The sequence below is a fragment of the Anguilla rostrata genome, chromosome 15 (genome assembly GCF_018555375.3).
Source record: "Anguilla rostrata isolate EN2019 chromosome 15, ASM1855537v3, whole genome shotgun sequence".
Taxonomy (NCBI): domain Eukaryota; kingdom Metazoa; phylum Chordata; class Actinopteri; order Anguilliformes; family Anguillidae; genus Anguilla; species Anguilla rostrata.
The window spans coordinates 32,297,519-32,322,942 of record NC_057947.1 but is presented as its reverse complement, the minus strand read 5'-3'; the positions used below and the strand labels follow the sequence as shown (position 1 = coordinate 32,322,942).

At 47.6% G+C, this 25,424-nt stretch overlaps 1 protein-coding gene across 4 annotated transcripts in view; it reads right to left on the bottom strand.

Annotated features, from left to right (window-relative positions):
- Positions 1-25,424, bottom strand: part of LOC135240921 (interleukin-1 receptor accessory protein-like 1) — a 532,714-nt gene that overhangs the window by 123,690 nt on the left and 383,600 nt on the right. For all 4 annotated transcript variants that reach the window (XM_064310972.1, XM_064310971.1, XM_064310974.1 and 1 more), the window contains 2 exons: positions 24,566-24,752; positions 21,926-22,079 (listed from right to left, as the gene is read on the bottom strand). In XM_064310972.1, the coding sequence (XP_064167042.1) occupies positions 21,926-22,079; positions 24,566-24,752 (341 nt within the window). The remainder of the gene's footprint in view (positions 1-21,925; positions 22,080-24,565; positions 24,753-25,424) is intronic.

The following is a 25,424-nucleotide window of genomic DNA, read 5'->3' as shown; positions in this document are numbered from 1 at the left end:
TCTGTCCGAAGATTCAAATTCAAATAAGCTTTATTGGCATGACATATATATATATATACATATTGCAAAAACATGAGTACATCAAACAATAAACATATGAACAGAATACAAATTTGTGTGTGTGTATGTGTGTGGTATTTCTGTATCTTAGCTTGTGCAATGGCGTGTGTAAATTAGGTGAAACAGTGAGTACAATAATTATTATTATTTTTTAAAAAATCTCTCTCTCTCGCAAGATTCATTGATCACTAGCAGGCCTAGCCAGAGAATAAGACGATTGTCCAGCGAGAGTGCTGCGTCAAGCTGGAGCAAGTGTCTTGACTTAGACACAACCCTAACCCTAACTAGCTCAGGCTATGTAGACGCATCATTGTTAAACGCTGATAGAAAGCCCTATAAACAGTCATAGCTAGCAGCAAGATAAAAAAATGTAGCCATGAGAGACACGTAGCCGGAAAGCCTGTTTAAACTCCTCCAGAGCAGTGTAAGGGATGAATCGTTGTCGTGACGGCACGCAGGAGAGCAGTGACTCGCATAAGCGTCCGGACGTACGGAGTGGAGAGGGGGGAGTTGGTCGCACAGGTCGTCGGGACGGCGCAGGAGCGAAGCGCGCCGTCGCGCGCCGGCGCCGGGAAAAAACAGTCCCGGGGCCCCCACCGAGCGGCAAATCGAATTCCTCCCCGGGAATGGCAGGCGGCTACAGCCCGACCCACTTAAGCGGCACGAAGTGCTGTTCGTGTCACAGGAGTGGCACTTTAAAAACACATTCCTCTTTATATCCAGGGTTACAATCTGTTCCCCGCGCGCGCGACTCAAAAGGCATCCATCTTAGATGCAGGGGCCTTGTTACTGGCAGGCAGATACGGGGCCCTTTTTTTTGCATAGCATCCGAATCGCAGTCTGCCACGGAGGAGGCAGCTGCTGAGTGATTTGTAAGATTTTGGAAAGCGGGCCCCTGAAACATTTTATTTCACATCGGCCGCCCCCCTTTCCGCCTGACGGAATTGCGCACGGAAAGTCAGGCCTGGACGGAAAAACCGAAATTAAGAAGCAAAACGTTTCCAACCCCCCCGTCCCCCCCCGGCCTCTTCCCGGTCAAACACAGAGGGTGCAGGGTGGAAATCCAAACAGACAGGTTCTTTTTTTATTTTTTAAAGCTTGTATCGAATGCTCAATGGTCCACCGTTGACGTTAAGTGCTGAAGAGGGGGGGGTTACATAAAAAATCCTTTCAGGACGGATGAAGCGATTTCGGGGTCCCCCCCCACTCCCCCCCCAGACACAAGGCCGCTCGGCTGTCAGCGCCTCGGAATTCACACGGAGCCAAACCCCAAATCGCTGCTCCCTTCTCTTACTAATGCGCACTAATGGATTTTCCCACACATGTCTAATTAAGCCGAGGATTTTCCAATGACTTCCTCACAGCCCCCGCCACGGGTGACCGGCGGGGTCAATGATAATCTGTCACTGAAAATGAGCAGAATGGGATTCCAGCGCGCTCTCTCTCTCTCTCTCTCTCCCCCTCTCTCTCTCTCTGTCTGTCTCACTCTCTCTCTGTTTCACTCACTCGCTCTCTTTTTCTTTCTCTTTCTCTCTCTCTCTCTCTCTCCAGCCCGCACGCCCAAAAGCTATGCGTTCTCTCTCTCTCTCTCTCTGTCTGTCTGTCTCTCTCCCTCTCTCTGTCTCTCTCTCCACACGTCTTAAAGCTCTGCGTTCTCTCTCTCTCTCTCTCTCTCTCTCTGTCTGTCTGTCTGTCTGTCTCTTTCCCTCTCTCTGTCTCTCTCTCCACATCTAAGCTCGCTCCTCCATCTCCTCTACTCTGCTGTCTCTCTCTCTCTCTGTCCGTCCGCACGCCTAAGCTCTGTGTTCTCGGCCGCCCCTGCGGAGTGCACCCGAGTCATCAGAGATCTGAAGCTGAAGGGCGGGGGTGCAAAGCTACGCCAAAGACAATTAGCAAGTTTGGGTTTACCAGAAACAACGCTGCCATTTCACAGCAGAAAAAAATTACACTTTTAATGGAGAAGTTTTACACTGAGAGAGAGAGAGGGAGAAGGAGAGAGAGAGAGAGAGTAACATATGGAAAGTACATTACAACACACATCTCCACTGAGATGCATTGTAAAGAAGCGGGAGAGTTTACCTTATCGCAGGTCCCAAGTTCTCTGAGCGGAGTCTGGATTATACATCATCTCATAATTAAGGCCGCTCGTTTTACAGATGGGGTTTTAGAGCGTTTCCGCTCTCAGAAGGCCAGGTGTCGGTTTACCTTCCTCCCGATGCCGCATCATCACCGCAGCACCCAAAATCACCGCAATTATTAACGAGCACTAATTTCCCATAACTCATAGCTGCGTGCTGATTCGGTGGCAACTCGTGTATACCGACACACACGCATTCATAAGTTTTCTGCATCATCATTATTTATGATTATGTGCAAATAATACAACTGCGGTGATCAACACAGGATTATAATTTACATACCCCAGAACCATGCTGTCAAAACAAGGCAGGGCCCCAGGATTTTAACCAATCAGCTGATAACCCGCTGGGGGGGAGGGAGGGGTCCAGAATCGCTCCCCTTCTCTGCCATTTTCTGAAACACGTCTGAGAGTCCGTAACATTTGCATAACCGACGCAGGTAAAGGAGGAGAGGATGAAGAGAGGGGCCCTGACATTAAAGCAGGTAAACAAGCCCATTTTAATTTGGGAAATGATCGAGAGCATGAGAGTGGGGGAAAGGAAAGGTTGTGAAACTAAGCACGTAAAATCTATGGAAGAAGAAAATTAGTATTTGTGCAGGTTAGTGCACGCACACGCACATTTACACACAAACCACAAATGCACGCACACACAAAATACACATGCACCCGCGCAGGCAGACACACACACACACACACAACTAAGCCACAAATGTACATATGCACACACACACTCACACTCACTTACACACACACTCACACACACTCTCTCTCTCTCACACACACACACACACACACACACACTCACTCTCTCTCTCTCTCTCTCACACACACACATACACACACACACACACACACTCACATTACTCTTTTCAGAATGCAGGCCTCCTTGTCAGTCTTTGCCTGACCAATACAGGACCGACAGATGCAGCTCAGAATGAATGATTGATCAAATTAGTGTCCTGCTGGTCTCCCAGGAGACAGTGGACACCTGGGCTAATTCTGAACAGGTGTGGAGATGAGGAAAGCCCTTCCGTGCAGATGGAGGTGTGCATCATTTGGGGGGGGGGGGGGGGGCAATGGGGAGGAGTAACAGCTGTAATATTATTATTATTATTATTATTATTATTATTATTATTATTAACAACTACAATCATCATCATCTTCATCATCATACCACTCTGGTCACATAAATTTATGGAACAGAATTCAAAACTCTACTTATAACACAAGCTATAATCAATCACACATTGTGACCATCATGTGCACACCTTACATGGAGCTCTGAAGCTCACGGGGCTTGGCTCTTATGGGAGTCTTCAGGAACTGCATGACCACTAATGAATCATCTCCAAAATCAGCTTCAGTGGAAGACAAATCGACAGCTTCGGGATCTGCTGGACACGCAAGACGTTCAACATATCTATCGCTTTGTCTTTGTTTTTTCTAACTGTTTTTAATATGATGTACGTATCTGTAGCGTCTTGTCATTCTTCTATCCATTTTAATACCATGTAAGGTGACCTTGAGCGTTCAGAAAGGCGCCTGATAAATAAAATGTATTATTATTATTATTATTATTATTATTATTATTATTACTCTAATTTCTGCTCAAAACAGGCGTGGGGGCCTCACCAGACCCTGGGAAGTAGGCCGCCATTTTAGGCTAAAACCTCCAAGAAGCCTGAATGCAAGGAGGCTCTTTAATAGTAGCTGCAGATGCGTCCGACCTACTGGATTCCCTTTGAGAAAAATGATGCTGAGGCAATGCTGTCACAGGTATTGCAGTACTGCTGCCCGTTATTCTGTATTTTTTCCCCCTCCTATGAATGTTGCCCTAGACCGGGGGAGGTTTTTCCGTCAAAAATCGAAACTCGAACCCTACTCCGAACGCAACCGCGTCTGTGCTTTCCTTCGGATTCAAAACCATCGAAAGAACGAGCCCGCTGCTGGCTGCGTACGCCGATTTCGAGAGGAGATTAAAAATAACTTGCATACTAAACACAGCCTTGTGAGAAGCTATAAAACCCTCATCGCTCTGCACAAAGGGCTTCTCCTCGCCCTGCTGATTTTTTTTTTCTTTTTCCTTTTTTTTTTCCCCCTCCTCTCCTCTGTTGCTAAGTGTGAAATCACAAAGTGCAATCGCTCTAATATCTGAGGCGGTTCTTCAGAAGCCTTGTTGTGTTCAATAATGCCCCAAAGGGCACAGAAAGCAGAGCGATGCATTATCACACCCCAGGTAAATATCTTCACTGATCAAAGCTGATGTTCTGTGGCAGAAACATTATATAAAAAAATGTTGCGGCCTGCAAGGCAAGGCTATGTGGTAAAAGCACCGGAATATCAATGCTCCTTCCACATTCCGCTGCAGTTACAGTCCGGTACCCCAGCTGAAGGTCGCTACAAAATTCTCTCAAAAAGGTAAATCAATACAGACAGCCTCAATACGAACTACTGCCCATGGATTTCTGCAGTGAAACTGTCAACAACGAGAGGGGCGATTTTATTACCACATTAAATAGAATGTTCTAACCTTCCCATATTCCTCAGAATAGCATCAGATCATACCAATATTATATGCAAAAAAAAAAAGAAAGAAAGAAAGAAAACGATTTCTTTTCCCCTTGCAGCTTGAATAATCCTTTTTCAAATCTTTTGTGGCTTTGACCCAATGAGTTTACTTAAATAGCTTAAAATCAGCTCCACGTCGGCGCCCGATTTCCAGAGAAAAAAAGTGCGACTTGCTTGAGCAATTAATGAGAGTGACCTTACAACCCAAGTTATTTTACCTTGCTCGGCTAATGATATCTATATATAACTGCATTAGAGAGTGGTTACTTAGCACAGAGGGTGCATTAAATATCCGCACCAGTGGCGACAGAGCCTCTTAAAGCTCATGGCAGTCACCCCCAAAAGATTACATTCATTTTCTTTAAACTGTCACTGGATGCAGAGGGCGTGAAGGTCCACAGCCTTTGCCTTTTATAAGATTTGGAGCATGGTTTTAAAACTCATTTTGCTGCATTATATCAGTCACTCCGACCCCCACTGCCATTCAAGCACGTACTCCACTGACTCAGAATACCTGTCTGCATTCCCCTTTCACTACTGCCAAAAAAAAAGAACAACCTTTTTTTAAATTAAAGTCTGATCCTTAAACTCTGTGATTCCCTCCCGTGGATTGAAGTGCATGACCTTAAATGTATCACAGTCTGCATTCAGGCTTTGTTAGGGACTGCGAAAAGCGGTCCAGACTGAAGGGTCTTGACAGGGGCGCCCAGATGTGCCGCTGAGCGAGTCGGCTATCTGCTGAACATCTGGACAGGACTGCAAGTAGGCATGGCAACCCAGTTCAACATTTACTCAACGTTTGCCGAAAGATGTCGCGGTCTCAGGGAAGCTCACAGTCTTTCTGAAGGAGTCTGAAGGGCCACAGCTGAACCATTTAAAGATGATCTATTAGCTAGGATGTGTGTGTGTTTTTTTAATTTTTTTAAATCCTCATAAAAATACACAATAATTCTGACCTGTGTATACAGGGAGGCACGAGCACTGTCTGCTGCAGGGCAGGGATGTACAGTAGGACGGAGACGGATGTTAAATTTAAGAGGTAACCGCGGGTAAAAGAGGGTTGATGATTTTTTTTCTCTCCACCCTTTGACACAGGGTGGGGGGGGCCGTGTCCTATGGGGGTGGGGTGGGGGGCGATTACGTCCTAACAGACTGAGGTGAGAGAGCAGAAGCACTAATATTGCTTTCAGAGAACCGTCTCTAACACAGGCACTTAATTTGCACTCTCCACTCTCCCGGTGAAAACGCATCGGCCCAGAAAACCAGTGGCCCAGTAATTACAGGACCGGGATAAGAGCGTGAGCAAAGTGTGAAATCGCTTTGGCGTCTCCGACATGAAGCAAAGTCAGAAGTCAGACGGAAACAGCCGGAAGCAGGGGCGGGCCTAGGATTTTGGTGGTCCTAAGCAAATATGTCCGGGTGGGCGGGTGGGGGGTGGGGGTGGTGTTGTGGATTCCGTCGACCGGGGGGGGGGCTCGCTTGGTAAAATCCTTCTTCCTTCTTACATTACATTGTTGTGAAATGTTCTGTTGCCATTCCATTCAAAATTTAAACCGCTAATTCCACGATAGGGGATGAATTACTTTCGTAATTACGAAAATAACGTTATTTACCTTAGATAAACATTGGATCGTGTGGCGCCCCCCCTCGTGGTCGTGTGGTCCCCCCCCCTAGCGGTTGTGGCCCTAAACAACCGCATAGACCGTTTAGGCCGCGGGCCGGCCCTGGCCGCATGACCACACCGTGTTCTTGCCAGTCAGAACGAGCTCTGAACCGTGTACAGTAACGATCTGCATCGGGCAGGGTAGTCCTTTGGGTGTTTTTTTTTTTTTTTTTAAAAACAACACATTTTTAAATTTAAAGTTGTCAGATTCAAATCCTTCTCCACCGTAGCTGTTATGTGCCTGAGTGCAGGTACTGATCCTAATCTGCACCAGAGCATTTAAATCAGTTAAAAATCCCTCATCGATGGGAGATGCAGTCTGCAATGGAAACGTACGTACAGCACATTAGCAAAAAAAAAACACCAAAACAAGACGTTTAAGTTCAGGAACAAATGTCAAAATGGCGCAAAAGTGACTCAGCGGCAAACGGAAATTTTCCCCCCCTTTTCTCCACAGCATACTCGCTTAATCCTTTCCCAAAAGCTGTGTTTATGTATGAGAAGGGACACGCACTCAGGGGTCGATCCCAGCTCTCAGTACGGCAGAATAACCAGTCACGGATGGTTATAAACACTCAAACTCCCATTGTGGCAGCAGAATGCATCCCCACAATGGCACCATTGACACACAACACACCGTAATGCCAAGCAAAATGGGACATTATGAGAGGGAAAATAACTCTCAATGGGGGAGATTATGCTTCTCGAGAGACAGCGTAGGTAATGTCCAATCATGTGCTAGTCTTTGATTCTTCCCTGATGGAAAACAGCTCTTTTTTTTTCTCCGCCTTGAATGTGGGCATGCCCCGAACCGACTAAAAGCGTAATTCATCCTGAACAAATTCTCACACAGTCCTCGGGTGTTTAAAACCCTGGTAACAGAAACAAAACACCCAAAGAATCGCTGCTCGAGAATTGCCTCATGTCGAAAACATTCGTCCGCACAACACAGGAGATGATGTCATATTTCCTCGCAGTCAGGCAATCGAGTATTTCAGGGCGCCGTATTCACAAAGCAAAGGAGAGCTGGATCAGGTTTCTGACCATTTCCATTTTAGGAGAAAAAAAGACAAAACTGATCCAACTGACCAGCCCTCCTTCTCCGAGGTATACTACAAACACAGATGTGTAGTAGAGGCAGCTACACGATTGGAGCAGCCAACATACTGTATCAACGGCTGTCACTCCGGAAAAAATAAGCACTGAATTCGACAATAAAGCAGCAACGCAGTGAAAAAAATTCCCTTGTGATTATGGAGAAGAGACAAACTACAAGTGAACCGAGCTACAGGACTGACATGCATAATTCCCTGGGCACTAACGGAAGGAAAAAAAGGCCCAGATTACACAACGTTGGCATCAAAAAGCCTCCTAGCATTTCCATTCAGGGGCTTAATCCCAAACATCCCAATCCCAAAACCTTACGGACTACGGACACACAGACTGCAATAGCAAGTTTCCAGGGACAGGCGAGTCCACGGGGGGACACGGGCTTTGAGGGGTACGCAGTGCAAAGTGTGAAATGGGACAAGGCTTCCGACATCGCCCAACACACGACATGTTGCTGAGAGGCGGAGACACAACCTTACCCAAATTTATATGACAGGGGAGGAAGGGGCGAGTCATCCACCACCTGATCCAGGCACACAGGAAACGTAAATTTGTCACGAGAAATACTGACTAATGTCACGGAGCAGCCATGGTAAAGCTGTTGAAAATCGTGGAAAACTGACAAGGAGAGTTTTAAAAAATATATATTTTTTTAAAAATTAACCAATAGAATAGATATTATCTGATCTCGGCCGTGGAAAATGATTGAAAAAAAAAAACTTCACAACAGTAACAAGTGTTTACAGTTAAAATAAATGTAAAAAATCAGTGGGCAGTTGCCGCTATATAGTAACAAATACGAGTAAAATGCATTGAAAGGCTGGAGCATTTAATCACTTCGGCCCGTCACGGGAAAAAAAGTACAAACTGAATTCTGGGTAATTCCCTCAGGCTGAAGTTTGCAGCGATGCAGACTTTCCAAGAAGGCAGAGAGAGGGTGCGAGAGGGAACTCGGGGGGGAACGCTGTTTTTTCGACAGTGGGACATGACGAAACAGCTCTAACACCCCTCAGAGACTTGACGGGGGATTCAGTCGGTGATTCAGAACAACATGTACCCCCATTCCGGGCACTTTTTGGTAATTTGTATTTGTCCTAATATTGTAGCTTGTTCTTCTCCCTAGTTTGGCTTGGCATAAAAGTTAGGTCAGAATAGCGTTGTTACATTACATTACATTACAGGCATTTAGCAGACGCTCTATCCAGATGATTACAACTTTTTCATGTATCATTACAGCTGATATAACTGAAGCATTCAGTTAAGTACCTTGCCAGGGTACAACGGCAGTGTACCGAATCGAACCTACACTTCGTAACAAGTCTAGTTCTACCACGTGCTACATCCGTCTTCACTGTGTGAACTAAACTGTGTTCTTGGCTCGAAATAGCTGTACAAAATGAGTATCGTATCTTATTTGAACCTGTGTTCAGCAGGTGTCTTATGACCATGGAATGCACTTCGCTTTGGATAAAAGCGTCTGCCAAACAAACGTAATGTAATACAACAGCGGCAGATTACAGATTACATCAAGACAAGCAACGGAATATTATTAAGCAAAACCCTAAGTCCTGAAGGAACGAGGGGGGGGGGGGGGGAGTTCACAATGACTGCGTGTGTCAAAGATGCAAAGATGGAAAATAACTCATATTAGGCTCTAATTGATCCGTTATGTTTCTATGGGTACAGGGAGCTGAAAAGCCGAAAAGCAGAAAACTAACATTTCACAGCTGACCTAACTTTCCGCCTCAATTCCCATCCTTTCAATTAATCTTATTTAGGCGGTGGAATACAGGCAATGAGGACAAGGGTAGGGGGTTCACAATTAGGGAAAATTACACCAATTGTTGATGAAGAAATTTTCTTCATCAGCTAGAGGCCCGAATTGGTGTAATTTTTTCTGGTGAATTAATCTCCCGTGAATCCAAGATTTGTTTATCAGGGCTGAAGTAAAATAATAGCACACGTCCCTTGAAAAACAAAGTATTTTAATTTACACTGGCTAGGTTTTCCTTCTGCTCGCTGGTCGCCTTCCAGTGGTAAAAAAAAAACAAAACTGTTTTGTTATACCGTCACACACACACACACACATGCACACCACGCACGCACACCACACACACACACACACACACACACACGCACACACACACACACACACACGCGCACACGCACACGCACGTGAGAAACGTGACTGCAGGCCGTGTCTGCCCACCCACACGTGCACTCCGTAGGATTAATCTGTCCGAGGCTCGCGCTCACACACACAGATTTACAGCTAAACGCACACGCGCACCAACCGCCGTCCCACCCCAATATTAATTCAGGAGGGGTCGTAAATTCAGGGGGGGGTGAGCGGCGAACGGCGCCTCCGTGAAGCATAAACGTTGACTGCAGGCCAGGCTGCCCGACCCCACATGCACCCTTCCAGAGGTGAGGAAGAGCAGCTACAGATACCTGCTGGTCAAACTACAAGATGGTGAGGAAGAGCAGCCACCAATGCCTGCTGGTAAACTTAAAATTGGAGGGAGGCAGCTACAGATGCTGCTGGAACAAGATGGTGGGGGGGAGGCGCACCAATGCCTGCGTAAACTTAAAGATGGTGGGAGAAGAGCACTACAGATGCCTGCTGGTAACTTAAAATGGTGCAGAGAGCAGCCACCACTCCTGCTGTAAACTTAAAGATGGTGGGAGGGAGAGAGCAGCTACAGATGCCTGCTGGTAAACTTTAAAGATGGCGGGAGGGAGAGAGCAGCAGTACTGCTGTAACTAAAGATGTGGAGGGAGAAACCACATGCTGCTGGTAAACTAAAGATGGTGGGAGGGAGAGAGCAGCTACAGATACCTGCTGGTAAACTTAAGGATGGTGGGAGGGAGAGAGCAGCTACAGATACCTGCTGGTAAACGTAAAGATGGTGGGAGGGAGAGAGCAGCTACAGATACCTGCTGGTAAACGTAAAGATGGCGGGAGGGAGAGAGCAGCTACAGATACCTGCTGGTAAACTTATGGATGGTGGGAGGGAGAGAGCAGCTACAGATACCTGCTGGTAAACTTACAGATGGTGGGAGGGCCAGGGCAAACAGAAACCTCCCCTGCAGCTTCTCCACGATCCACACTTTCAGCAAAAAAAAAAAAACAGCTTTAAAGAATAAAAAATACAAAAAATTATGGAGGTACAGAAAAATATTGCAGATATATTGTTAGGCAATTGTGTACGTGTCCAAGTTAGCGGATTTGGTTTGCCTGCGATCAGGAAGATATGTGGTCTCTATTTTATTTAGAAATACAAGTGCTTTTTTTTTTGTTTGTTAGCCAGGCACAAAGCTCTGACCATTCAGTGCTGTTCTCTGTAGCGGAAGGAAAAATGCTTATAACTGTAATAACCTACATTACAGTTCGGATTTAGAACCTGAATAGGACATTTAAATGATTAAAGGGTCTGACACAAAAAAAAAAAAACATTTCCAAGAGTGGGAGGAAGAAAAAAAAGTAGACGCTTCAAGGGTTTTTTTTTTGGGTTTCTTGACTATTTCCGGTATAATTTTGATATGATAGTAAGAAACCTAAGCATGAGAAAATGAATACTTATGGCTCTCTCCCTGCACTTGAAGAGGGGGCGCACGGAGTGCTGTTGTGTCCTAAGAGCTTCGGAGACGACCGGGGTGTCGCTGGAGTGCAGTTTCAGCGTTCCGCACCGCGGGGCCTCTGGGCTTTGAAGTGTTCATGAGAACAAGCGTTCCGGGCCTGTGATTGGCCGGTTCTCACCCATCACACGGCCTTGAGCTGCACTTAAGGGCTCTTCCATTGAGAGGGGGTGGAGGGTGGGGGGGGTGGGTAGGGGGTTATTGAATTCAAACTCTCACCGGACCGGACCGGACTGGACCGGACCACCCCCCCTCTCAATGGAACCACCCCCCCTCTCTGCCCTTTCTTAAATCTCCCTGTGAATTCAATACAATTCCCCCTCCTGTATTTTACCACTGTTGTCTTTCTCTCCTCTTCTCTTTCTCTATTCCGCCCTCTCTCTCTCTCTCTCTCTCTCTCTCTCTCTCTCACAAACAGCATCTGCAAAATGAATCATTTGTTTCTCTCTCTTTGTGTCTCTTATCGTGTTTTTACTTATTTTGTTTATTGGTTTTATCACTGTTTTACTGGAGGTCTGTTTTGTGATGGTTCTATATCTTTGTGTTGGTTTTATTGCAGTTTTATTTGCTTCTATTTAAATCTTTCTTGGCCTTTTGTCCCTTTGTAGTTTCTTTTAGGAACGCTGTTATGGATTGAAGGTTATTGTTTATTTGCTTCTGCAAATACTTGTTTTTGCAACGTTCAAATAATGGGACAATGAAAAATATCTCTCTCTCACACACACACACACACACACACACAAACAAACAGTTTGTATCGCAGATTTAAGACCAGCAATGGAACAGTGTCTCTCCAGAATGAGCAGCAAGATACGAGCAGCTCTTAGCCTTCTGCTATCGACACATTTATTCCTCTACGATCACAGCGCCATTCGGGAAAAAAGCACTGAGTACTCCATGGCAAGGTGGGACGTGAAGGGACAAGGTTCAGAGACGCATTATCCATTCCTCCATCACCACACAATGGCTATCGGCTCACTTCTCTCTGGTGTCATCCCTACTTTACATTACATTACATTACAGGCATTTAGCAGACGCTCTTATCCAGAGCGACTTACACAACTTTTACATAGCATTTTTTACATTGAATCCATTTATACAGCTGGATATATACAGAAGCAATGCGAGTTAATTACCTTGCTCAAGGGTACAACGGCTGGGTCCTGCCCAGGAATCGAACCTACGACCTTTCGGTTACAAGCCCAGTTCCTTACCCACTGTGCTACACTCCGTCCTACTTATGATGGGAAATAGACTCTGAGCGTCTGTCGGTAATCAGATCTACGAAGAGCGGCTGTCCTCCACTGCAAGACAAACACACATCAGCCCAGGCCCCATTTACTGCCATCAAACCAGACCCTCACGGACAACGGTCTATAGAAATCTGCACATCTACACAAATCCACACACGTACCCAAAAGACACACACACCCACACACACTCCCAAACAAGGACAGGCACACACACACACACACACACACACATACACGCATACACAAACAATCCACACTTAACCCCTCCCACACATATTCAACCACAAATACCCACAAATTAGCAAACACACACACAAACAGCAAACCAAACACACAGACATGGAGTTGCATTTATAAACGCACAAATGTGCACACATGCTCCTGAATGCAGTGAAAACACAAAAGCATGAACAAACTATTTATACCTGTGTGCGTGTGCGCACACACACACACACACACACATGCGCGCGCACACATTTTGAACCTCCTGACTACACCCCCACACACTGCACAGAAACACACACACCCTCATTTGCATGAGACCGTTCAGGGGAAATCATTTGTTTTTGTTGCACACACACACATTTTTCCTCTCTCTCTCTCTCTCTTCTGCAAAACCCTGGAGAAATACAGAAATGAATTATCTCTGAATAATATTCACACAGTCAGCTTCAGTAGAAGTGCTCGGTTGAAGGAAAAAAAAAAAACTGTATACATTAAATATTGATCTTTACGGGGGCAGCTTTGCTATGGGGGGGGGGTGCAGCTTTGCAATGGGGGGGGGCAGCATCCTGCTCTCTTTTCTCACCCCTCGTCCCTTCGCCCACTCCTGGACCAGCGAGGACCAATCAGAGCTTTATTCTGACTAACAAGCTTCCCGAGGAAAAAAAAAAAGGTTTATGGTGCTGGATGAAAAGGCCCTCATTCGAGAATCTTCAGGGAAAATAAAGTACAAAGATTCCAAATATGGCCTCACAAAGGACATCATTCCTCAAGACAAAAATCCTTCAGCATCTCAGTCTCTCTCTCTCTCTCTTGCTCTCTCTCTCTCTCTTGCTTGCTCTCTCTCTCTCCTAATTATACAGTAGCTATTAAAAGTACAATTAGCCCTTACCATCGCTCAGCACCTTTCATATGCTAATGAGAGTACTTCAGAGGGACCCAGAGTAGAGACTTCCATAATGGACAGGGAGACATGGCACAGGCAATGCCCCCTGGGAGGGAGCTTCACACAGATCAGAGCGTTTATATAAGAGGAACAGCCACTGTGGCACCACTAACACTTGAGGGCCCCTGGAGGGCCTCTGCAGGGTGGGGCCACATGGGGTGCAGGCGTGTGGGGCCACCCGATTGGTGGATCTGTCTGCAGGGGCGTGGCCACATGGGGTGCAGGGGTGTGGGGCAACCCGATTGGTGGATCTGTCTGCAGGGGCGTGGCCACATGGGGTGCAGGGGTGCGGGGCCACCCGATTGGTGGATCTGTGGCTGAGCTGGTGCTCGGGTGGAGAAGGGAAGAGCTGGCTTTCTGGAGATGCAGGATGGGAATTGTAGTTTCTGTCTCTCTGCATTGAGGTTTGGAGTGGTGGTCTGCCCTATTGTTGAAACCGCAGATCCCTTCGGCAGGGCTGTTTATGCCTGCCCTCCCCTTTAACCAAGCCTGAAACATGGGGAATCCCAGTTCCAATAAAAAATGACGAATTACATCCAAAACCACTATCCCACTGCTGCCACCAATAAGGCGAGTGGAGCGTCACATTAAAGGGCCTGCTGGGAATTGGAGTTCCGTGAGGAATCTCCCCACGTTCTAGCAGCTGATAAGAACGGGGGGTAGCATAATCAACGTCCCTCTGCAAGACATCTGACCCTACCCATGGTCCTCTGCAGTGCTTGGTACCGCGTTAGAGCCGCTTGAAACAGCACCAGCAGTAAGTGTGGAGCCCCCCCCCCCCCCCCCCCCCCCCCCCGCCGCATTTAACACGGCCCCATTCTCCCTCTGATCTCCACTCAAGGGGCGCTGAAGATCAGAGGCTCCACCGACACCACGTGACCCGCGGATGCATGCGCAGGGCATTAATAATGGAAGGAGCTCAGCGCTCCTCGCCTGACTGGCACGGCTCGCTCTGCTGAAGGACCCGGACACTGGGCAGAGCGCCCGCACGAGTCCCCCCCCCCCCCCTGGCCTGGCGAATGTGTTCCCACAGGTAGACACACCTGTTGGTGTGTCCGATTTCCATCGGTCATTCATCTCTCGTCGGCACAAAGCTGTGCACTGTACTCTCGATGCGTCATGGCCTGCTGCTGATAAAGGTATGAGCAGCATGCAGGTATTATTACAGGTATTATTTTACAGTTTTAATGTTTTGGGTTTTCCATGCATGGTTTACTGGGCAAGACCTTCTCCCGTCCCCTCCGAGACTGACGCTCTAGATCACAACCAGATCACAATCGATCAATCAATCAAAAATGTATCAATCAAATTTTATTTGTACAGCGTGTTTTACAGCAGTTGTCACAATACGCTTTACAGACAACCCTGGCCTAAACCCCCACAGGAGCAAGCCTGAGGCAACAGTGGCGAGGAAAAACTCCCTGTGGCAGGTGGGAAGAAACCTCAGAAGGAACCAGGCTCAAGGGGGAAACCCATCCTCCTCTGGTCGGCTCAGGGTGCCGATGAGACAATGACAATGACAATGAGAACACACTCAGTTCCACACCTACAGAGACCTGTCATGCTGTGGACACCTTTACCAGAGTAGTGATACCTGCAAACAGCATTCCACGCTCACACAGTGACTTCCTGTCCACTGTGGAAGACGAGCGTTCCCAGAGACACCACAATCAACCCAATAAATGTCTCTAAACGCAGCCAATCGGGTGTCAGGGATGGAGGCATGACACTGTGTGAAAGGGTCTGACTGTTTTTTTGGAGCCCTCAGTGAACACAGTTGACTGATACTCGGGCTGCTCCATTTAGGCAATAGCCAAGATCCCACAGTTCAGAGCATCTGACCTGGAATGCTACCGGTCCCAACAAAAATGGATAAATCTTGAAAATCTTTCAGAAACATAAATGGCTTTGGGAAGCAGATTTTATTCTGGGTTCTTCCGATTTTGAGGCAGAAAGCATCAATGCTTAGCTTCACTACTGACGCCATGATGACCTAGTGGACAGCATTATGACCTTGTACGTAAAGCATGATTACCTCACGTGGACAACGTGATGACCTCATGCATACAGCTTGATGACCTCATGTCTGAAGCATGATGACCTTGTGCATACAGCATGATGACCTCATGCAGACAACATGATGACCTCGTGCATACAGCATGATGACCTCGTGCACACAGCACGATGACCTCATTCGTACAGCACTGAATAGGCTGAACTGAAACGGAATCGACTCCAGACCGGCCTCCCAGGGTAAGCGATGCGTCCTTCAGCCATATCTGTGTGTGTGTGTGTGTGTGTGTGTGTGTGTGTATGTGTGTGTGTGTGTGTATGTGTGTGTGTGTGTGTGTGTATGTGTGTGTGTGTGTCCGTGTGTGTATGTGTGTGTGCGTGTGATGTGTGGTGTGTGTGTGTGTGTGTGTGTGTGGTGTTAACCTCCCCTTGATCTTGTGTGTGTGTGTGTGTGTGTGTGTGTGTTTACACCTCCCCGTTTGATGTGTGTGTGTGTGTCCTGGCTACAGGAGAAGTGCAGTAAAACACAGTAGGAGCCGGGGAGTAAAAAAGGGGCCCCCACACACACGGGGGGGCCCATTCCTCCACGGCGTCTGACGGCGGTGGGAGGACTTTTACAAATGTCTCCGGTCAAAGCTCTGAAAATAAATTGGATTAGATTACATCTTACTGATACTCCGGCCCGGAGAAATCCATTTAACAGCGAAAGTGACAACGCAGAGGGGCCCGAGATAGGAGGAGGAGCGCGGAACAGCGAGAGGAGCGCCACGCGTGTGGTTCACAAGAGCCCTGCTCCCTCTCTCTCTCTCCCTCTCTCCCTCTCTCTATCTCTCCGTTTAAAAGGAGGGCGAACCTCTTCTCGCCTTCTCCGCTCGTTTCCACGGGGTGTATAAGTGAATTTATCTGTCATTTTACTCTTCGTAAACATCAGTTTCTCTGTTCACTGGGTGAGAGGGGGGAGAAAAAAAAAGCCGAGAAAAATGTAATGCATCATTTCTACTCGCAGGTAAATAATACATCTCACAAAGCAGAACACAGATTTGGGCTGGTTTTTGTATTATACGTTATTTCTCTGTTCAGCAGTAAAGACATAAAGCAGGAATCTTCTCTAAGTCTAACTAAGACTAAATAAGTAGCTCCCGCTGAACAGACACTGTTCCAGGAAGCTAGACAGAAGAAAACTCAGAACTGTGCAGCAGGAAGTCATCTCACAAATATTTTGCCGGCAAAGGGGACAGCAGCAAATTTAAATTTTTTTGCTGCATTTTACCGTTTAACTACAAGGTGACGTGACCGTCCACCACCAGACTCCGTGGCACCGCTCGCACTTCAGGAGAATCTGTCCAGTCTGTGTTCACCGTCCTCAGTTAATAAAAATAAAAAATAACGGAGATGACTGACCTCACCACTTCTAGGAGGAGCAGGAGCCCATTCCTCCCTGTAGGTCACCATTTTAAAAAAGACCAAATAACCCTCAAAATAAAGGTTAATCTGCCCCGGTCACAAGCAGACCGCCTCAACGAAAAGGCGCCTGGCGTTGATCAGCGAGAACAGGAAGGCCCGGGGAGCGTGTTCGGCTGGCCGTACCTGCAGTTTACACATCGGCTCTGTAAGCAGCGTCTGTTTGTGCACCTGGTGCTGTACGAACTGCGCCGCTTACCTACTGTGTGTGTGGAGGGGGGGGCCCCCGAAAATCTGCACCCCCCCCGATCTGGGCCTCAGGCTGCTGGGCCCGCTCGCCTCTTCCGCACGTTTCAAGCGGAATTAAGGAAGGCGCAGGAGACGCCGCGACGCTTTTCTGCGAGGGCAAGTTCACAGTATCGTGACTGTGACACCAGCCGGCCAGCGAGAAGCCGTTAGCAGCAAGCAATTAGCGGCTATTTGACGACCAGCGCAACAGCTGAGCCTAAATCTCAGCTCAAAGATCAGCAACACATTCCGAATCAATTTCAAAGCTAACGTTACCACAGTAATTACATTACAGGCATTCAGCGGATACTCTTATCCAGAGCGACTTAAACAACTCTTGACACAGAATTTACATTGCGTTCCCTACCTGGAAATCGAACCTGCGACCTTTGGTTACAAGACTAGTTCCCTACCCATTGCACTACACTGTCATAGTTAACCGTTTCGTACAGGTAAGTAACAAGATCATGGATAAAGATTTTTGGCTCCTTCCGCATTGGCCGCGACTACAGCATAGCTGCTGTACTCTCCTTTAAAATAATGGAGAAACAGTTGGGGTAGAAAAGACCAACCCTGCCCACAGGCCATCCACCAAGCAATTAGAAGCACACAAAGAGCAGTGTCGCACGTCAGACACCAGGGGGCGTTTCCCTCTCAAAGCCACTACAGCCTCCCAGCCGAGGTGTTTCATTATTGAACTTTGATCACGGAAGTTTTCACACAGAGAAACGAAAGGCCACATCCCTGTCGAGTGTGTGTAACGTTGCCAGGCTGGTTTGAGCAGGGGCGTGCACGGACATTTTGGGTAGGGGCTCAAGCCCCCCCCCCCCCCCCCCCCACGTTGGCACACTACATCATGACATTGTATGAAAACTCGCTCTCTCACACAGGTTTAATAACAGTAATAATACGTTATTAATAATAATAATAATCATAATATTTATTTGGTCCAGAGGGGCATTTGAGCCAAGGAGGACAAAGGGGCAGGGGCTGGAGCCACTGTAGCCCCCCTCCCCACCCCCCCCCCCACGTCCCTGGGCTTGAGTGTACCGTAACTCACTCTGCAGCTCAACAGCGAAACGTTCTCGACTGACGACGAGCTCGTTAAATTTGACAGGACTTTAAAAGACAACCGAATTGAAAACTGACCTTTTTTGTTTTAAATTTCCTTCACCAATAACGTGATGGGCCATAGAAAAGTGATGGAAACGGTGCTCCCCCAAACCACACCCCCCCCCCCCCAAAAAAAAAAAGAAAGAAAATGAAGCAATGGAGATAATTGCAGCTAAGTGCCTGGGTAAATATCGAGCAGGTGGGGGGGGGGGGGGGGGGGGGCGGGTTGCAAAGCGATCAAGCACGCAGCGACATAATTAAGCGTTTCATCACTTCAGAGGTTAATAGAAAAGAGTACATTACAAATATTATATCTTTTAGCTCTTCATATAAAATGACTCATATTTCACGGCACAATGCTTCCCACATATCTGCAGGACTGTACACCGATTCTCACAAGTATATTATAAATTAAATACATATTTATGCAAAATGAACGCTTAAAATGCCTATTCCACAGCCTGTACAACAGCCAGCCAATGAAGCTCCCCGGTCCTAAAGCCTTTATATGAACACTGGCCCTGATCGCAGACCAGTGGAATTTTACCACAGTCAGTTCCAGGGTACCTACAAGTCACCGCGGCCCTTAAAGGTGATGTGGCCCCCCCCCCGTGACTGGCCTGTAGTGTGGTGGCTTGTACATTTAGCCTCGTTCCAGCCAATCCCTTTAATTGAACAAAAAAAAAACCAAAACAAAAAAAAAAAAAAAAAGTTCAATGTCTAAGGAGTCAGATGTTTGATTGAAGGCGGCGGTCCGACGCGGTGACTCGGTAATAAGCCTAATCTGCGCCGGGGTGCGCGTGAACAGCAGATAATCGCCGGCTGCAGACGCGTCTCGCGGCTTCGCGGCGGTTCGAGGAGCCGGCGGCGTGATAATTGAAAACGAAAGCGCGTTTGATAACTGAGCGGGCGGGGATTATTTCGCGTCTCCAGAGGGCTTTATCTGGGAATAAAGGCCACAGAGATTCCAGGTTTTTCCGTCTTGTTTTCTCTTAATGCATTTTGCTTTTATTGCGTGTCGCTCAGGGAAACATATACATATCTTTCGGGCGCGCGCGCACTTACCTTCCACCGCATAATCTACGGCTGATTTACTGCGCTGGCGAGAAAAAAAACCACGTTTAGCGCTCGGAGGCCGCCGCGTTCGAGCTCTGCTGCTTAAATAAACCTTAAATAAAAGTCTCGCTGATGGATTTTTTAATGTGCCCGCTTGCGTGTGCGTGCGTGTGTGTGTGTGTGTGTGTGCGTGCGTGCAAGCGTGTGTGCGCGAGTGAGTGATATTTAACATTCACACATCTCCATATGATGGATCTCACAGCAGTGCCACGTGAGAGTGCTTTATTCGCTTTAAACATTTTCGCAGCCCCTTCCGAAACACAGTGCCACGACAATTACCTCCTTGATTTACTTAGGTCCGCATGAATCGAGCGTCATCTCGAAACAGGGCGGCAGCCACAGCTACGGCTGAACTCGGCAGTCTTGGGGGCGGGGGGGGGGGGGGGTGAGACCAGCCTCTCGGCTCCATGTCTCCCGTCCTCCGCCCCCCCCTCCCCAGTCCGGAAGCCCACACACTGCCGCTGCTGTGTTACGCACACAGTAATATCATCATCAGTAACTGACAGTCGCTACTGTTCGTCTTCCCTTCAGCAGAGAGAAATCAGTAGCAATCATGCCGCTGTACTAAGATAATTGACAGCACCGTTTATCAAATGAAGACGAGCTCCCCCAGCTCTCCGATCAGTGTGTGTGTGGGGAGGGGGGGTCTGTGTGTATGAATGCATGATATTGATGTTTACTGTTTAGCATAATCACCAAGACTGTAATTGCCTGTCCTTTATAGCGAAAAAAAAAAAGAAAAAAGGCTAATGAATAGTGAAGAGAGAAACGGTTTGAGATAAGATCTGGTGGGGGCCAAGAATGTGATTGATTGGCGAAATTGGCCTTTAACAGAATCCGGCTTCCATGTTTGCAGAGGGGACAATAAATGATAATCAGATAGCAGTAAATTACAAACAGAGCGATTGACCCCTGACCCCGTCCGCTATGGCTGGTGCATTAAAAATTTAGCACTCCTTTAAACAAGCGCCCCGCTTTCCTCTTCTTTTACCCATCACACTGACAAAAAAAAATGATTGAACGCTTTTCTGTCAGGGCCAATGTTCTTTTTTTATGCAGCTTAAACGCTGTAGAAAGAGGAAAACGTTTGAAATTAAATCAGAAGTTAACAGACCACAATACAAACGTGAACACAAAATAAAAAAATAAAAAATAAAAAAATCAATGTAAAAATGCAGCCGGCGTATGAAAAGCTAGAAGACGTGATGTTATTAGAGCTATATGTCTGAGCTAACGAAAAACAGTTAATTGGACAAACGTTACATTTGAGAATATCGCGCCTCCTGTAAATAAGCCTTATGAAACTTCTGAAAGACTGCATTTCAGCTGCCATCAGCTCGATCGATTAAGGCGTCGATCGCAATTCAGACACACCTGGAAAAACGCAAAGACAAAGTCCCCAAACGTCTGCTCGAAGTCTCCTTCAGCAGCGGTCCCAGTTTCCAGAGCCAGTTCAAGCTCAGACATTTCAGCAGCAGTCTGTTAGCGGCTCGCGCTGCGCTAACCCGGGGCTAATTCGGTCCAGACAGAAACTCTGCGCTTCCTGCAGAAATTACAACCGTGAGGTCAGAGGTCAAATTTAGCCACCTGCGCTGATGCACGCTTCCAGCGTAACACAGCTGCTGGGCTGGAGGGCTGGTGCCCAGCTAACATCGAACATCTTTTTAAACAAACGGGTGCCAATTTAGATTCATTTCCGACTTGACCGCTTGACTACTTCTTTTGAAGACCCGCTGTGTAAACTGAAAAAAAACATATGCTCTGCGCATACCTTCTCCTTCTCCCCCTGTCTGTAGTTGCAGGTACGAGAGTAGGCGGTGCGTGTTTGTTTCCACGGACACGGATTGACAGCTCTGATGTCACCCCTGTAACGCGCTCTGACACGGGCTGGGCCGTTTGGAAACGCGGCGGCAGAAATGGCCGAACACAGCCGCTCGGGCCGAAAAACATCATCAGCTCCGCCAGAAAAACAGTGATTTAAAAAGGCATTACAAAGACGTCAAAGTCTATTTCGGCAAACAGACCGTAATCAGGACGCGCGAGCGGACGGCCCGTCGTCCTGTCTGTCTCAGTCTCCCGGCCTCTTTATTTTCGACGCGTCCTCTTCCATTATCGTGACGGCTGTCGCAAACCCCGCGTTATTACTCCGAGAGATCGCAATCACACAATCTCTCAAAAAAAAAGACAAGGTGACAGACCATACTCGCCAACAAAAGAAACCTTCAAACAGTAAAAAAAGCATGAATGCCACCACCACCGCGGTTCGGTTTAAAATAAACACGGTTAAAATAAACACGAGCGTAAAACTCAACCGTTCTCCCCTCAAAGTGAGAGAAGCGAAAGAGCTGAGAGGAAGAGAAACTTCCGCGCAGTCAGGTGTGCGCGCTCCTTACCTGTGACCGTCAGCTGAGTGGTCCTCCGCACCACGAAGGTTCCGAACTGTAACTCGCACGTGTAATTTCCAATGTCGTCTTCGTGGACCTCGCGGATGGAGAGGGTGTCCTTCTTCAGCAAAATGCTTTCCCTCCACTGTTTGGACTTGCATTCCTACCGGAATAAAATGCAATAGACAACACTGCAGAGCTGCTGAGGTTTGCGCCACACTTTACATGAACATCCATCCATTATCTATACCTGCTTATCCTGGGCAGGGTCCACCCATCCATTATCTATACCCTCTAATCCCAGGCAGGGTTGCGGGGGTGCTGGAGCATATCCCAGCGTGCATTGGGCAAAAGGCAGGAATACACCCTTTAAACAACTTCACTTGATCAATACTCCATTAAAACAACACAGTGCTGCAAAACCTAGTACCTGTCATAAAATAAGTCATGACATCATTTTACTGCTTATGACACACATCAAGAACACAGCGACAATTCTGAATCCAATATTTAGAGTGTTCTTTGCTAAAAGCGCTGCATGCATTAAGAACATGTTACGATGTCGTGTATTATGCAATTATGCTGAGTGAAGACAGGTGTTATGTAATGCTTACGAAAGTTCTACGAGGGCTTCATTTTCCCCCGATAACTCCAGTGCGCTGCGTACAACTGAAATACAGAATCCTTTCACTGCCGTGACACTTAAAACACATGGGTGCCTACAGTTGTGTGCAGCTAGGCCCATGTGCGGATCCTCATTCGAAATGAATTTAAACGAAGCTTAATGAAGCATGGCCTCTTTACTGCTGCTATTGCCTACTTCCTGCCAGCTTCCAACGCCGCCAGTCTGGGAGCGTGGAGATCTACGGGCCTCCATTTTCTCCCAGGGAGCAGCTCAGTAGACGCGAGCAGCTTTTTTGTGTGTGGTGAGGCTGGGCCTCCCCGGTGTCAGTGGACCGGCCTCTCATGCTGGTCAGGGGGGTTCACCATGAGGCAGACCCGTCCCTGGGCTTTGCCATTAACCTTGTAATGAGGGGTGCTCAGTGTGTGGGAGGGGGAGGGGGGGGGACCCCATCTGGAAGTGCTCAGCTGTATTGTGTCCTTTCAATCATATCATAGGCACCCTCGGGCAGGCGCATGCCCCCCCCTAGGCAGACACATGCCACCCCAGGCAGACAAATGACACCCCCAGGCACACACACACACACACACACACACACACAAACACCTCTGACAGGCTTTCGTGCTACAGTAGCGCAGTGTGTTCTGTGGTGTAAAAAGCCAAAAAATCTTCCAAATTGGAAAGGAAAAAGGAAAAAGGGGGGAGCACCCAAGGAGAGATAAAGAATTTAAGGGAAACCCAAGTGAGTCAGAGGCCTCCGCTTATCTGGCAGCCCAGTCTTAGGAGCCTCACGCCTGGGTTGCCAGATAAGAAGCCACCTACTGCAGCATCACACGACAGCGGGAGGGGGGCGTGGGGGGGGGGAGGGTGGAACTCCTGGAGTTCAGCATTCTCAGCAGGAGCACAGATATTAGGAAGGGACCTGACTCTGTGGGCTTCTGAGGTCACACGATGAGGAGGTGGAACAGTAAGATCAGACCATAAGGAGGTGGCACTAAATGGAGGTCAGACTATAAGGAGGTGGCACCATAAGGAGGTAGCAGAATAAGGAGGTCACACTCTAAGGAGGTGGCATAATAAGGAGGCCATACTATAAGGAGGTGCACTATAGATCCTATAAGGAGTGCACTAATAGTCGACACAGGTGGCCAAAGAGGTCAGGAAGGAGGCCCTATCACATCATAAGGAGGTGGTCCCCTACCTCCTGATCTCCTGCATAATCACACAGACCTGGAAAGACCTCTGTGCACAGGCCCTGCTGAGTCACATTAAGGATGAATATGATTCAGCCATGACTCCTCCCCCTCTCTCCCCCCCACCCCCACTGCTGCTCTGACCCCTGGCAGCCTCGCGACAGGGCGGTGTGCAATTAGCAGGTAAGGTGCAGCACGGCGTTTCTTTTTCTTCAGCAGGACCCAGAATGAAACAAACCCACAGGCCGGGGGGGGTGTTTCACACAGCACGGTGATTAAGGGAAACACAATAATAGCGGGACATTTATTCAAAAACACACAGAAGCGCGGCGCATAAATAAACATGCTGACACGCACACGGGAGAGAGAGAGAGAGAGAGAGAGAGTGTGTGTGTGTGTGTGTGTGTGTGTGTGTGCGTTAGACATTGGAGACATGTTTCATGAAAGTACTGTATGGTGTTTTTTTTTTCAAAATAATTTCACTACAATCAAAAAAAATGAACAATATATAATTGAACATATGTGTGATTCTGTTGTTTTTAATGATTAAATAAAACCAATCTAATTACAATACAATGAAAACAGACCAGGAGATGGGGGTCTGCAGGATGACAGCAAGCATGGTCAGGGTGTGGTTAGGGTGTGGTAAGTGTGCAGTGAGGGTGTGGTTAGGGCGTGGTAAGGGTGCAGTCAGGGTGCGGTGAGGGCGTGATCATGGTACAGTGAGGGTGTGGTCAGGGCGTGGCCAGGGTGTGGTCAGGGCGTGGTCAGGGTACAGTGAGGGTGTGGCCAGGGCATGGTGAGGGTGTGGTTAGGGCGTGGTCAGGCTCTCACCTTGTACCACACAATCTCAGGATCCTTTGCAGACTGCGTGTAGTCCTCGATGTCTCGGCAGGTGATATCCTTGCTCTTGCTCAGCTCCGCCTTCTCGAAGTAGCGCATTTTGGAGTTGTAGCAGAGGTCAGTGTCGTTCTCCGCCACAATCAGGGACATGGACACCTTCATGCAGTACGTGGAATTCCTGCAAAACAGAAACAAAATAATCAGAATTATTAACACTACTTTACAACAGTGACTTGGCCCCTGAAATCAAATGCACAACATTCATATTAAAAAAACCGTTAGCAAATAAACAACATTATACTGCGTACAAACTACTTAAAGTGTGTACATTGTTATAAGATAAAGGTTTCCCAGAACAATCCTTCCCATCAAGGACACAGCAGACATAGGAATTGCTTTGGAAAGGAAAAACGGAAATTCTTTTTTTTTTTTCCATGTAATCTTTCTGGATAGGGATTTACATGAAGGGTTCCAATCTGCAGGTGTGTGGTCAGCTTTTTCTGCACTCTTCAGGACAACATTATTTCTGGCAGGTTTATAAAACCCACTGGTCACAATTTCTGCCAAACGGCTTGCCTGAACTGCAGCCCCCAGCGGTGTTGGTTTGAGGACAGTAAGTATGACAGCACACGTGCCACTCCACAAATCCACTCCTGGGTGATGCGTCAAGCTACTCCTAGCAGAAAGCGGATAGGTTGCTGGCTCAAGTCCTGGCTGTGCCACACGCCGAACGAAACTTCACTCCCGTCCGTGCTGTCCTATTTGGTAATGAAAGATTGTCTGATAACTCTCTCAGTGAGAGCTTCAGGCCTCCAACTGTGAAGGGTATTTATTAAGGGAGGTGGGGGGG